General features: G+C 35.4%; 1 protein-coding gene across 2 annotated transcripts; it reads right to left on the reverse strand.

Moving 5' to 3' along the window:
* Positions 1-1,689: 1,689 nt before the first annotated feature.
* On the reverse strand, positions 1,690-15,428 carry TGDS (TDP-glucose 4,6-dehydratase). Of its 2 annotated transcripts, XM_084506873.1 has the most exons (12): positions 15,316-15,427; positions 14,637-14,703; positions 14,121-14,189; positions 10,967-11,057; positions 9,856-9,998; positions 8,775-8,873; positions 7,949-8,008; positions 6,221-6,264; positions 5,766-5,931; positions 5,228-5,286; positions 3,335-3,432; positions 1,690-2,916 (listed from the first exon to the last, which is right to left on the reverse strand). In XM_084506873.1, exons 1-12 carry the CDS (start codon positions 15,393-15,395, stop codon positions 2,816-2,818), a joined length of 1,077 nt encoding a protein of 358 aa, XP_084362999.1. In that variant the 5' UTR covers positions 15,396-15,427; the 3' UTR covers positions 1,690-2,815. The 2 variants fall into 2 exon arrangements, with proteins under 2 accessions (XP_084362999.1, XP_084363000.1); XM_084506874.1 differs by lacking the exons at positions 1,690-2,916; positions 3,335-3,432 and adding an exon at positions 3,440-4,384 and having other exon boundaries at positions 15,316-15,428.
* Positions 15,429-15,470: the final 42 nt, after the last annotated feature.

Consider the following 15,470-nt stretch of genomic DNA (forward strand, 5'->3'; position numbering starts at 1 on the left):
GCTGCTTCCTAAAGATCTAATCCATCCCACAACAGTAAACCCCCAGAGATGCAGAACAGACAGCAGTCCCCAAATAACTTCCCAAGTCTGAGCCTCTCATCTGTGACAGAACCTGTACAGAAACCCTCCTTCAAAGAGCAGCCACTCTCCTTTAGGAAAGCTTCACCAGTGTAAGTGATACAAACATCTACTCTGTTTATTTTCTTATTGGTTTAACCTCTTTGTTCCGTGACACAAACCCTGAGGAAAGTGGACTGAAAAATTGTTATGCTTACAGTATTTTACTTCATTACTTTTGCCTTCTGCTGAAGTGCTACTTCATATCTTCTCAGTGAGGCATAACCAAAAGCAGTGCACATCTCCACATTAACAGTTTGCTGGTTGATTTTTTTTGTCGTTTTCCTTCTACAGAAGCAGCCAGAAGGTTAATGGCAAAATAAGCTGTTTTCTTCACGAGTACGGACTATTCCTGGGGAAAGTGGGGAAAGAAATGCTCCTACCAGAAAACTCACCTGCTAAGGCAACCTGATCTACAGCAAAGTAGCACAAAGTAAGAATCATAGATTTAAAAAATAAGTAGGAATATCTGTTCACCATCTCAAACAGTTTTGAAGATTTCTCAAAACATTTACATAAACTAAGAGAATGGCTTTGACTAACAGTTAATAGATCCTTTTGACTCATCCACTCCCAATAATATTGCTTCTATGCAACCATTTGGATGGTTAGATAGAATGTCATTAAACCTTCAGCATCTAAACATTCAAAACAACTTTAAAAAGACCTATTCAATAAACTAATCACAAGCTTTTCTTCTGTGTATTTGTCATCTCATAACATATTATCAGAAGTTAATTTTTCTTTTTTTTAGTGTTTCAAAGACACCATATCTATTTGTAAAATTGTTTCAACCAGCAATGCGTGTTTGACCATGAGATTTAAGCAATTCACTGGTACAAGCTTAAGGTTAAGTATATGGTATGCCAAATATTCCAACAGACTAGCGCATGTTAAGTCCTGCAATTTTTGTTCCCAAATTAAAGTTTTGACTACTAAACCAAATATGAGAAAAAAAAAAAGTGTGATTCAATTCAAGTACAGTATTATCATCCCACCTTGTCAAAGAAACATGTTCCCAGGCTTTAGAATATATATCCGGGACAGAAACTAGTTTAGAAGCTTACTGCTCAGTCTTCTTTTAGGATGATTCTTGCCATCAACAGCACCATACAGCACACGAGGTGTGATGCAATTAGGAGCATTGCAAGTCCAAAGGCAGCAATACCTGTCAGCTGAGCCAGATGCTATTAAGTGTTCAGTAACTACCATAACTCTAGCTTGTGCAAAGGTAGATGCCCCAAACTCCACTAATATATCTTCAGTGATAGGGGAAGAATTTCTGCAGTGTGTTAACTTAGTTTCTGAGAGTCTTGAACTTACAGCAATTCAAATACGCAGTAAAAGACAACTTCAGAGGCCAACAGTGTTTCTAAGCACACCCTAGCATCTTAATCCTACACTTCTACAGCTACGAGGAAGCAAAAGAACTGTTTGGGTCTGTGCTTTTATCAATATACTTCTATACTAAGCAAGAAGTTTCTTCTTTTACACGTGTCACCTCAAAGGCAAAACAGTGAAGATTAAGTGTTCCTGTGTCCTAAACAAAACAAAAACAAAAAACACACCATCTACTTTTTGAACAGGTATATACTACCTCAGCTTATTTACTCAAATAAGAGAAAACAGTTACACTGTAAATTTTTAATCAATAAATCAATTCTGAAAAATTTATTGACACATTTTTAGCACTGAAGTTTCCTTCTAAGTTTTATATTAAAACTCAAATTTTGTTTCATCTTTAAAATGTTTGTCAAAAAAAACACAGACACACCAAACACAGCATCAAATAATGTGTGCCAATCCACAATCCAAAGGAAGTATTTTAAACTTTTCATCGTACATAGCTTTCACATCACAGGAAGTTACATTACCGGAATGTTAATCTCATTACAGTATTTGAAGTCTGTTACAATAATAATTTAGAAAAGGAAAAAGGAAATTAAAATATAAAAGGACATAATAGAGTAAACAGATGACATGTAAGACATGGGAATGAAGTTTAAGAAATGGCTTGTGGAAATTTCAGTAAGAACATCTGCTACTTTCTTAACACCTTCCCCATCCCCTTTACAAAGAGGCATTTAAAGTTAGAGTAGATAACAGCTTAAACTGTCATCTACACAAAGTAATACTGCAACAATAGAGAAAAGAACTGTGAACCATATGGCTGCCATATCTAGTTTTTATCAATCAATTTATGCTCTCCAGAAAATACATCATCTTTTCCACTTGATTTAAAACAGAAGGCAACTATTTAAAGTGACAAAACATATATTACAGTGTAAAAACAATAAATCAGATGAAGAATTTCAAAATTAAAAATACATATATACACACATTCATTGGAAGTCCCAAACACTGTAGTCACAATCCTGTCATTCGAGATGAGTAAAACAGATTTGACATCAGTTATACTAACTTGTAACACTATAAAAATTCTTTACCCTGTAAAACTCTTCAGAAATAAAAAATCTATACCTAGTGAAGATTTAATATTGCACCAAAAGCTGAAATTAAACTTAAAAGGTTAAACTTATAAAGTGCTGAACCCTTCTAAGTCATGCCATATTATAGATCTGTACTCATCATGGTTCACGTATCTTGGACACATTTAGAATTTGCTGTGGTCACTTGATTGCAGGCTTCAAAGAAAAGACTGTGTGAGGTAGAATAGATTCCTTCAAGTTCTGCCACCTTACGGAACATTAAGCTGTGCAAATGGCTCTGTCACAGGAAAAGGCTCCAAAGCTTTCTCTGCATTTTTCCAGTTGTGAAAGTTTTCTTTGTACCATTCAACTAGCACATAAAGAACATTGATAAATCAAATTGAACAGAGATAACAGGGAAACTCAAGTATTTATACAGATAAATACTACCAACATTCTCATTTTGCAAGAATTTAACCTTATTGTTCAAAAAAATCTAGTTTTAGCCTTTACAAATTCTTTATTCAAGATTTGTTGTACCAATAAAAATTACTTCCAGTACCTTATGCTACTTTTTTTAATTATAAGCTTTTTATATTTATAAATATAAATATATAATTTATAAATTATAATTTATAAAAAGGAGCTAATTTTATGTAAAATTAAAACTACAAATTCATTCCCTTTAGCTCATCATTAATTAACCTATAGACTGAATTTTACTCCCCTCTCCCTTTCTCTCCTCCCATCACTTCCAAATCTATTTGTGTAAATGGCATCAGACATACTTGTTTTCTTTATTCCTTCTTTCCAAGGCACTTTAGGTCTCCATCCTAACTTGTGCATTTTTTCTGAACTCATTGGGTATCTCATGTCATTGGCAGGTCTGTTGACAAACAAAATGCACAGGGAAAACAATTTGGTTAGACTTCTTCCATTAATTAGATACACAGCACTTCACACTGTCTTCAAGCCATCATTAGGTATGCTTCAGTTTTGAAAATCCCCTTCAACTTGAACAGATTACACTGCCTTCCAAAAAAAGTGACAACTGAGAGCAGCTACAACACAATTCAGCTTGCACAGTCAACTACTTAGAATTGACTAGAATAAATATGAATTAATGTCTTCACACAAAAATTAATGCTAATCTCAAATCACTGTCAATGCAAATTGGTGCATTTGCAGCTCTTTAGACAACCACTAAGCAAGGCAGTGTTTTCCAATAACTGCATTCACATCCTGAAAGCCCACAAATATTCACACACTTCATATCTGAAGTACAAAGATTTCTAAAGCATTGCCGTTACAGTGCCTCATTAGCTGCACAAACTTATTATCAAATACGTAGAATCCAAACCGCAAGATTCAACACAGAAAGACATTTCCTTCCAATAAGTACAGCACACATTTTTACTTCCACAATCTGTATCCTAATACTCTTTTGTAAGGTCCTAGCGTTCTTTTAAAGAGGTATTCCCATGCAGTTATTTCTCCCAAGTCCATGTATCTTTAAACATTAGCAGACAGGACACAAAACACATGAAGAACCATCTCAGTTGGAACTACACTGAAACCTACTGAACGTTTGCATCATGTGCTCAAAGGGAATTTGTTCAGGTACCATGACACATTTATATAGGACTCTGAAAAATACTTCCTTTTAGAGAAAAATTAGTACATTTAAATACATTTCAGTTGCCAAGAAAACCATCCAAATACGAACAGAAAGTGAGAATTCTAAAGGCCACAATAATACTTAACTGCTATCTGCAGATATGTGATTTCTAATCACTCCAGAGAAAGAGTGATATCTGAAGGATGCAGAGTCATTGTTGCTGCAGAAAAGAAATGGAGATAAAAGAACAGAGCCAAACCAAGCCTGCAGTTAAGGATTACACACAGGAAAAACACTTACAGAAGCTATCAGTTTTTGCTGCTGCCCTAATGTTTTACATCTACATTTAAGAAGGCATTTTTATCTTAAGCTAGGAATTTAGCTAGGTACGTCTTTCTGTCTGTGGAGTGTGGGTCTAACCTATAAAGCACATCCAAATCCAAACTAGTCACATTAACACCAAAATATTAAAGCTAAGTGAGAGACACTTAGCTAAATGAGAGAGGTGGATTCACCTCTCAAGTGATGTTGACAACAAAGTAGCGAATAAAATATCCTTAAGGATTCAGTTACTATGTAAAACTGGTTCTTTTCCCAGAGCAAACTTCAGCAGTGAGAAGTCTGAAGAAAGTCTGCAGACAGCCTTTGAAGATTAGAGTGTACTTCCAAAGCAGTACAAGCTTTCCAAAGATCCAAGTAATTAAAAAGTAAATTTTTTTAAAAATACACTATACAGATTGTAGACATCAAGTCCACAAGCAAATAGAATTAAGAAAGCGAAACAACCTTCACTTCCTCAGAAGTTATCACGTGATTTCTATGCACTCCAGAGAAAGAGTGATACAAGAACTATGCAGAGACTCACTGTTGCTGCAGAAAAAGAAATGGAGATAGAAGAACAGAGACAAACCAAAGCTGCAATTAAATCTAGAAAAGTTATCCCAGAAACACTTTTGCAAATAAATATGTAAGCATTCAGCAGGAAGCCTTCAGGACAGAGCTCTCCTGTACTTGCTTAGCATTTTTTAAATTTGTTTTTTATTTTTTACTTTTTTTATTTTACCTGTCTTTGACGTAATCCATCCAGTGCTCCATTTCAGATTCTGAACTGGTCTTCTTTATCTAGTAAGAAGGGAAAGAGGAAAAAAAAAAGTCACCCCCTTGTATTTTGCACCATCTTGACATACATTTAAAATTAGATTTCAATCTGTCATGGAAAAACAAAAACCAAATAGAAACAGTCTTTTGTCTAAACTGAGCTGTCAAACTACTTAAACCAATTCCAATACTTCTCGCTCATCCAGGCACTTGTTAAACATTCATAGCTCAATTGTTATAGTTTAATCTTCCACATTTTCAGACCAAAAATAAAGTAGTCAACGTGGAAAAAAAAAAATCAAATGGTTTCTAATTGCTACACCAGTTATGTCCCAGTCAGGATAGCCAACTCAGTGCCTGTACTGCACATAGCACAGCTGCCACAGGAAGGTTACAACATCGTTTTTCTATCATCCGCTGCAAGCACTAAACTACCTCACAGAGCAAAAGGTTTATAGAATTGTTTATATGGGCAATGACAAGTACTGTAACTTTTTACTCACTAAGTGGATTAACTCCTTAGCAAGCTGGGCAATGGACATCTCAAAATTAGTTCCAATGTTATAAATTTCACCTGGCTTCCCCTCCTTCAGAACAGTAAGGAATGCTTCTACAACATCAGTAGCATATAGGAAATTCCTTCTTTGAAGTCCAGAACCATGAATACAGCTAAAAAAAAAAAAACAAAAAACAGGAAGAAGTAGAAGATTTTTGTTAATTTCTAAACAGAAGCACTCAATTAAAACACATCTTAAATTGTTCTACTGTTAGAAGTCACCTGAAGATACTTTAATTTAAATAGCTGACATGCAAACAACTCTTTTTAAAGAAATCCTATTACTGAAATAAGCAATTCATAATTTAATTATTAAATTATCATTTCACAAACCGTACAATATTTACAACTAATTGCAGTTTCACAGCAAAAATACCACACAAAGAAAAAAAAGTTACATACCATTTTCTGTTCTGTTGCAACAAAGATATAAACTTTGGAATAACCTAAACAGTTGAACATCAAGAAAACAAAAGAAAATTATTTTAGAAGTTATTCTGCAAAGAACACAGTGCTTCACCAGCAAGTATAATTACATACTTTAATAAATAAATTTTAAATGTTCAAATAAACTGAAGTCTTATCAAGCAATGCATTAAGCCTAGGAACTGCAAGCTTTTTTTTCCTAGTATAAACAGAGTATTTTGTAAACCACAGTTGCCTTTTCTGAAGTTCACAGGAAATCAATTTTTGATTGTTTATATATATATATATTATATACACACATATATACATATATACTTAAGAGTAAATGCCTCTCACCTTTCTGGTCATGCATTACAAATGAACAGTTATAAACTTAGTGCTTTTACATATGAGAATGGTTCCATTACTTTTCACACAAAGAAATGAACTAGAGTCTTAACAGTTATGACTACTGCAAACTATTCAGAATATAGTTTGACCATAGCGCAAGTTGCAGTAAAATAGCAAGAGTACCAGTCATTAAAATAATTAAATTTTTAAGAGAGCCAATAGAGAATTTAAAGATAAGTAAACACTAGTGAAGTGATAGACACCAGCTTGCAGCATGAATATTTACAATTGTATTATGTTGGGCTATATGCTTAGATACATGCATCATGGCCCAGAAACTTCACAATGGTTGGTCCCTCTAATAAGTTTTCAAATTGAACACACAGAATTTTTTTTTTTTTTAACTTCTTAATTTACTTCATACCCTAAACATAGGAGTAGCCATACTAGTTAAAACCCAAGATCTGTTTTACCCTAGTATTGTTTTTAACAATAACTAAAAGTGGATACTTGTTGACAAGTTTAAAGGAATCAAGTAGCGATACATCTCAGGAATATAGTCCCAACATCAGGCAATCCACAAACAAATATTTGCCAAGCCACAGATCAGTAAAAACATGTTTTAGAAAACATTGTTTGTCTATCTGCAACAACACAGGGAATACAAATTACTTATTTGGCTAAAAACAAAAGTAGTAAAAAAAATCTCACTAGAACCACAAAATAGAGCTACATTTCAAATAAATTCACTCCACTAGCGTATTTCCGTTCATTAGCACAGCGTGGTATTACCTACAAAGGCATCTCCCTCTCACTAGTAACTATTTTAAATGGCTATCCTGCAAGGTACTATGGAACTATGTAGAAAAAATACAAGTCTGTCTGTGCTACTACTCACCATATATCTGATGGTGAAAGGTTTGTCTTCTCTATTGCCCATACAGGTTGGAACGTCTCTTTATACCAGATTCCTCTCTCCTAAATTACTTTAAATGTTGCCTCAGTTATTTAATATTCTTAGCTACAGCAGGTAAAATGTAAATTCAAGTAATTTGTAGGGGAAGCCTGCCAGTTGATTATTTGAAAATTAGGAAAAGTATAGAACAAAGCCACTGCAGTTAAACTCTTGTAAGTAACTGGAAGTCTTGAACTGATGCTTTACTGACAACCAGAACACCAGTATACATTATGTTGATGGGAAAATGCTTTAGTGTGAGATCAGAGTATACAACCATGTGTAAGCATTGACTAATATACTTCCAAGACAGAGCTTTTTTGGAAAATCTGTCCATTCTTATGAGAAAAAAAGTAACGTTACTAAAACCTTAAACTACAGCATAGCAAAGGTAAGAGTAAAGCATAAGTTTGACTTACTTTTTCTGGATACTGGTGTGGCCCATAAACATTACTGCTTCGCGTAATAACAACTGGAAACTTAAAAGCACGAAATACCCATGTCATTACAGATCAAGTACATACACTAGTAAAAAAAAAAAACTGCAGGCTTCTTGTTAAAGAATGAATGATGACACTTGCAGTGCCTAATAAAATACCTGAAAGCTTTTACAGACATTAATTAAGCTATCTGCCTCTAGGCCTATAGTGACAGATGTTCCCAACCTCTCAGTCTTGTTAAGGACCCACCATAGGACATTACACCTGTGTCTGGTTGACTGCAGACTTCCTCACTATACAGAAGTGTTTCAGTCATTACCATATTCAAGTCAACCTGATGTCAAAAACAGCTTTGCAGAATAACGTATCAAAAGCATTGAAAACTCAAAATATCTTTGCTTAAACAAATATAATCTTTTCATCTTTTTTCCCCTCATTCACTATAAAATTAGTCTTAAAACAATTTGAATTTTGCATATTCTGCTTATGTATATCTGGACGTTCCTCAAGCTTACAACTGTTTTTTACATTTTTACCAATCTTTGAACATTTTATCAAAAATAACTTTAGACATTACAGTTCAGATTTTTTATTTCTGAATCTAAAAATAATTGACCACTCTCCAGCCCTTTGCATGACCTCACCACCAATAAGTGGCTGATATACTCTGACCTATCCAAACTACAACACCAGCAACCAGGAAAGAGGTGGCACCATGTCGTCTACTACTGACTTTTACACTCTCACACGTATAATATACATTTAAGTAGGAGCTTCAGAGTTTTTGAAGCGTGCATTAACTTACTTGGTACCTTTCCCAATAAGACTGAACAAAACACTCCGCAGCTGCTTTAGAGGAGGCATAGGGATTTGTAGGGCGTTTTGGTGAGGATTCATCAAATTCCTAAAATGAAAGCTTGCATTACTCAATTTCTTTTGTCCAGGTATGTCTTACAGTTATAAAAGCTACAGCTGCAACTGAAATAAACATCTCTAAAATATTCAGGCACACTAGACTGAGAAAGATACCCCCCTATTTAGAAAGGAGACAACCAATAACCCAAGACAATACTTATCAAACACAAGGGTCAGCCAGAATATCAGCAATAATACTTTTATACTTCCAGCCAAGTATCTCACAGTAGCGGATCCTTAGATATTTACCCTGCAAAATAATAACCATTGCCACAAGGAAATTCAATCCTCTTTGGGCTCATATTGCTTCTGAGTGCACCATGACACCACAGCCAGTAAATTGAGCTTTCAGTCCTAAATAAAATTGGTCCACTCCCCTTTCTCTATAAACTTTCTTCTCTAAAGAAAATAAAATTTCAGCCCACAGCCTTTCAAAAACAAGGCTCCAACAATTCTGTCTCGTTCCTCGTGGCTACCCTGCCAGTTTTATCTATTTGCCACTTGGAAAAAAAAAAAAAAAAAGAGAAACGATAATGAAACAAAGGAGGGACTATATAGTTGCTAAGGTGCCACTCACAACTATCACCTACATGCATAACTAAAAGACTCACTGTTCTTGTCTGGCCTTTGCCTCTGAAATTACTTGATCCTGATTTACGTTTTTTTTGTTTTGTTTTGTTTTGTTTTAAAAAAAAAAAAAAAAACACTTCCTTCCTTCCTTCCCCACCCCCAAAATATATCTTTAAGAATCCCTGCTATGATTCACAAGGAGTATCTATCTCTTTGAAGCATTCACATGTTATTAACAACACCAACAAAAAAACTTCAGGACAATTTTGATACTTGGCTTTCTAGAAGCAATTAGTACCTACTTACATGTTCAAGTATTGTCAGAAATAGCTCAAAATCATACATTTAGAGAGGCTGAGGAAAGTTCTACTAGTTAGAACCTCATGCTCTTTCAAACTCACCTGATCAGTGCTGCCTCCATATACTTCATCTGTACTGACATAGACAAACTTTTCAACGTTGGCTTCGTGTGCAGCAGCAACCAGTACATTAGTGCCATAAACATTCACATAGGTGAATTCCAAGGCATGCCAAAATGAAAGATCTGCATCCAAAAAAAAGATTAAATTTAGGCAATACATAGCTTTCTATTGAGCCATAATATTAAGGGCAGTGATATAGACTGGGATTTTATCACTAGTTCTTTGTCAGATAGCACAGTCACCATTAAATTAAGCCACTTTCTATATATACTTGAAAACAAAATCTTTGCTTCAAAAAAGAGGCCAGAATGAGGAACAAAAGCTTATTAGCTACAGATGGTGCAATTTGAAATAGCATAAGTTAGCTTCATTTAAGTGGCAGCATAACTAATTCCCTCCTCTAGGAAATGCCAAGCTCAGTCAGGAAAGTATCACTCAAACACCGTCATAAGATACATTCACATACACCAATTACTGTTAATAAACCACCACCTGTTTTAATTCTTAGGATTGTTCCACCAACTTAACGACTTTGGGCATATCAATTTTGATAATTCTGAGAAGCATTTTCCTGGAGAATTCTTCAAGGACTTTTGCTCACGATGAACAGAATATGATAGGAATACTTCTCATCAACAATTTTACAGAAGAGCAATAAATCTAAACCAGGTACTTCTGTGTATAATTCATCTTCTCTCTTTTTAGAGCCCTGGCAGGACCCAATGGGGAGCAACGCTCACTCTTAACTTCTACTTTCTAGTGTTTCCTGCAAGGTTACAGCCAATCAAGTGAAATTACCTTCATGACTCCACTACTACAGTGTATGTTACACATGTCTAGATGGAATTTAAAGTATCTTTATACATAAAAAGCATTTCCATTTATACACAATCAAAGTAATGAAGTGCCTTAAAGCTGTGAACTCCTTAAGTCAAAAAGGCTGCCAGGCCTTCAATCATGTATTCTGTAAAGATATCAAACTGTATCCTTGTTTTAAGTGAATCGGGGAAAAAAAGATGAAAATTATCAGTATACTATTTCAAACAAACATACACACAAAAATAATACCAAAACATACAACAATACTCACCTACATGAGTTTGGGCTGCAAAATGAAGGACTATGTCAATCTTCTCAGTTTCAAAAAGCTGTTTTATAAAATGAGGTTCACAAATATCCCCCTGAACAGTAAAAAAAAAAAAAAAAAGTTTTTTTTTTTCTTTAAATAACGAATATGCTGTAATTTAATTTAAGCATCATAAACAAACCATTATACAGCAGGCACAGGAGGAAGTTTTGCAGTAAGTACGCGCTTGCAAAGCCAAAGCATTTATCTTATATCAGAACTACAGTATTACTCATTTTTTTCTTTAATAGCAGTAACAGAAAACTGAAACTGTCCAGTCAAAAGAGGAACTTATGTCTTTGAAGAGCAAACAAGATATGAATATCTAGAGTTTTAGATATAAGATGCTTTCTTTTAGTTTTTCACAGATACAAATACAGCTACCAACTGAGTTTGGGGCAAAATACCAACACTGTATTGCTTTTTGAGCAGCCGCCTCAACAACAGGTACCTCGTTTCAGGTTTTATATTACTGTTTAATATAAACAATATCACCCCCAGAATATACACAACAGAAGTATAACTTGTAACTTGAAAGCTAAGGTCAGAACAAGTGCCTACAGCAAACAGGAAAGTTATTGGAGTCTGGCTGGCAGACAGTGACACCTAGTGGCATTATAAGAGGTGAAGTTCATCCCCACTGTTGTCAAAATAGATGGATGTCTTCCAAGGGTATTTTTTTTTTATCACCAGAAAAATTGATGGATTTGGAAAAGAGTCAGGCATCAACACACAAGCCATTTGTTAGTCCGACACACAATCAACAGCAACTTTCAAATGTAAATACAAGCTGAGAAGTAGCTTTTGATAATCATCTATTGCCTCAACTTAAACAAGACAGTACTTCAAAAGCTATGGCACGGGGAGGAAGACTTATGTATTTTCAAGAACAAGGCAATTAACTGAACATAGTTCAAATTCACCTACCTCTTAAGAAGTTCTCAAGCAATGATTCTGAACAACAGCCTCAAAGAAGTACTGTATGTCAGAAACAGAAGGAAGATCTACGGATTTTCCTGTATCTCATCCCTGAACACAAAACACTCCAGGAAATACTTCAGACCCATATTAGACCCAAATTTTAATTAATATGGCTAGAATTAGTTACCTTTTTTTTTTTTTTTTAACTGAATTTTAAAATTAAATATTCCTTTTTCTTTTAAGATTGCTTTCAATAAGATCACTCAAATTGATATGTTTCTTCTAAAAATACTGTCAGATGTAGACTTTGCCTAAGACTTAAGATGATTAAGAATCTCAAGGTACTTTAAGAAAGCTTTTTAAAAGTAACTTGTATTTACACAGACCTCCCCATTGTCAAAAAAATGTACAATTACAGAAATAATCCTCAACCTTTAACAAAGTATGTCTTCCTCTAGTATGCATTGAAGGGCACTGTGCTGAGCAAAAACATAAATTGCAATTAAAACTGTTGGAAGTACTACAGTACCCTTCATACTGCCCCTTATGGAGATCTCTAAGCTTTTACTTCTCTACCTTCTAAAACAAAGAAGTTTTCTACAGCATTTATCCTTCCTGCTCTCTCTGAAGGCCAGCAGTAGCATCACAACTCTAATCTTAGGCCTTGACCCTTGGGGAGTGTTTTCTCAGTGCATTTTTTCTTGTCAGAGTAAATACCTTGCCATCTGCATCTAAGTTCTAGCCAACCTTCTTTCAAAATAAAGAAATAAATAAATAAGCAAAAGAAAGAGGAAAACACCACACTAAATTCCAACTGGAATAGCTGGAATGAATTATTCTCACAGTAAGTTTTGTGAAAATGTATTTCCTCTCTTGTTCAGAAGCAGCATTTACCATCCTCCTGCTTGGTTTACAAGATGCCTTCTAGAACTCCGTGCACTGGTAACCAAGCACCAGTACATATGCAGGTAACAAGGCGCTTATTTAGCATTTGTATATATCACATCATATACTGAAAGGTGTCAAAAACAATAAGAAAAATAACAAGAGAACAGTTTGTGCATCCTGAAACTGCGTACGTTCGCTTAGCACATATTCTCTTACCTCTCAAGCAAATTTTATCTAGCAGCTCAGGGATAAATATTTATGAAAATAAAGAGAGGTTTACAACAACAGGCACTGGGGTAACAAGACATGTGGAAAAGTTAATTTCCCAACCTTGCCTGAATCTGAGCAGTAAGTTGAGTTTACACTTTTTACCTCTGAAATAGTTATGCCAGTTTAGTAGATAGCTGCTATTTCAGAAAATTAAAACTATGGGCTTTTCTCTGATATCCTGCAATTTCAAGCAGCCTAGCTCGACAAACAGGCCAGCATCAGCACTGGCTTACAGGCAGAAAAAGAACTTCTGCATACAAACCTAGCAGTCTGAATATTTATTCGAACAATAAATCTAAATCTGTCTCCTGTCTGAAGCCTAAACTGTTGGAGCAATAAACTGATGTAACCATCAACATTTTAGAAAGCAAAGACATACTTCGCATCTAGACCCTGTTCCAAAACAACTACAAAAGTACACACAACATCAACAGCAGTAAAAGGAAGAATGTAGCCTGATTCCTAGCACAAATAGAACAAAAAAGAGGACAATGCACACCATGGAATATAACGAGCTGCAGTGTTTGAAGGTGCAGAACCTAAGAGAGTGTCTAAGCATGAAGGAGCCAAATCAAAGGCCATCTTGTCCACACCATTTATCAAAAGCAGGCTTGGAAGTAAATGAGTCATTCCTAAAGCCGGTTATCTCCATACTCAGGCTTTTACCAACCCTGAACCTTTATTATACAATAAAATATACCAATTTTCAAAAGACTGCTTCAAGTAAGAGGCCGAACAGACTATCACACAGCCGCATACTGTCACAGACTTCTCTGGGTGAGACATGGACTCTACTAATAAAGGTACTGAACTCTAGTTACTGCTGTTGTGTCAAGCCAAGCGTCAAGCACACTGGCATATTCCAAACACTGACTTATTCTCTACAGAAAATTAGTAGAAGTAATCTCAACTTTCATTTATGGTAAAACAGTGGTTTTATCCCTAGGTTTTGAGGAGCTCTGGAGACTACATTACTGTGATACAAACACACACACACACAAAGTTAAGTTCCCTAGAAAGAAAAAGAAGGCTTTATCACCTGGATAAACTTGTAGTTTTCTTTCTCTGAGACAGTTTCAAGATTCTTCAAACTTGCACAGTAGTCGAGCTGAAAAGAAATACCCACAGAACATCAACAAATAGTCTTCATAAAAGCAAGCAAGCCCACTCAGCTCCAACCCAATTACTAGAAAACTGAAGATTAAAGTAAAAACTGCTTTCAAAAGAAAAGCTATTCTGCAAGCAAACATTATGAAATACAAGAAAACACAGAAGTCTGAAAGATATCCTTAGATTGTAAGACTTATTAAGCAGATATCCCTAACTTCAAAAGTTTCTTCTTTACGCAAATTACAAACAATACGTAACTATTTGTAGCAGACACAGAACTGTAAAAACGAGCATCAGTTAAATTGTTTTTGCTCAGGAGCAAAGGGAGAGTTAAACATAAATTTAGCAAATAATAGTTTTTCAAGTAAATTTCAACACACTGTAGTTTACATTAGGAGTCTTTTAAAATGGTATTCCTTAGTAAGAAAGAAGACAACCCACTTACTTTATCTAGGTTTATAATCAGATAATTTGGATAGTTCTTGACGAGGGACACGACTACATGTGAAGCACTACAGGATGAAAGAAGAAAAGGGGATTTTACAACTACATTATTGGCCTTAATGCAACAAAGCGATGACAAATCAATACCAATTGACAAATCAATATCGAGTGCTGTCAATCAAACAACATTAAAAGTCAGTTTAGCAAGACCAGAAGGCTATGGGGGGGAAGAAGGAGCTGTACAGACAGGAGGAAGAGCATCTCACTGCGGGATTTTAAGACATGGCAACGTCAGTATTTCAGTTGCTACATACTGATAAATAAAAACAGGACTAAAAGTTTGTGCTGTAACAAGAAAAAAAAAAAAGAGGTATTTTTTTTTATTAAAAAAGAAGCATTATACACTACAGCCTATTAGCATCCTAGAAGAATTTTATACACTTGAGTTTATACATTAGGGACATGCTATATATATATATATATATATATGTATGTATACGTAAAATATGTACGTATATATTAGAACACAGCCTTGGTATTAGGCAGAGCTCATTACTCGACTTCTCTAAGTTACAAAGCCAACTCCCAACACCCTACCACCCTCCCAACCCGCCGCCACCGCCCCTGGGCGTACGAAGAAGTGGTTTTGGGTGGTATTTTGTTGTAATCAGGCCCCTCACATGAAGCCGGCGCCGCCCGTCACCAGCAGCCGCTTCTCGAAGCGCGGCGCCGCCACCGCCACCGGCTGCTGCCCCGACATCGCCCGCGCTTTACGGCGGCGGCGCGACACGGCTCACCCCTATAACAGCAGCCACTTTTTTTTTTACGACGCTGC

This window comes from Aythya ferina (genome assembly GCF_964211825.1).
Source record: "Aythya ferina genome assembly, chromosome: 1".
NCBI classification, from domain to species: domain Eukaryota; kingdom Metazoa; phylum Chordata; class Aves; order Anseriformes; family Anatidae; genus Aythya; species Aythya ferina.

Excerpts from the sequence above, each read along its gene's own strand:
- TGDS (XM_084506873.1), bottom strand. The coding sequence starts at position 15,395 with ATGTCGGGGCAGCAGCCGGTGGCGGTGGCGGCGCCGCGCTTCGAGAAG. Across the intron at positions 8,009-8,774 it reads CTTATTGGGAAAGGTACCAA|TTTCCAGTTGTTATTACGCG; the intron begins GTAAGTTAATGC and ends CGTGCTTTTAAG. Across the intron at positions 5,287-5,765 it reads CTAAGGAGTTAATCCACTTA|ATAAAGAAGACCAGTTCAGA; the intron begins GTGAGTAAAAAG and ends CCTTCTTACTAG.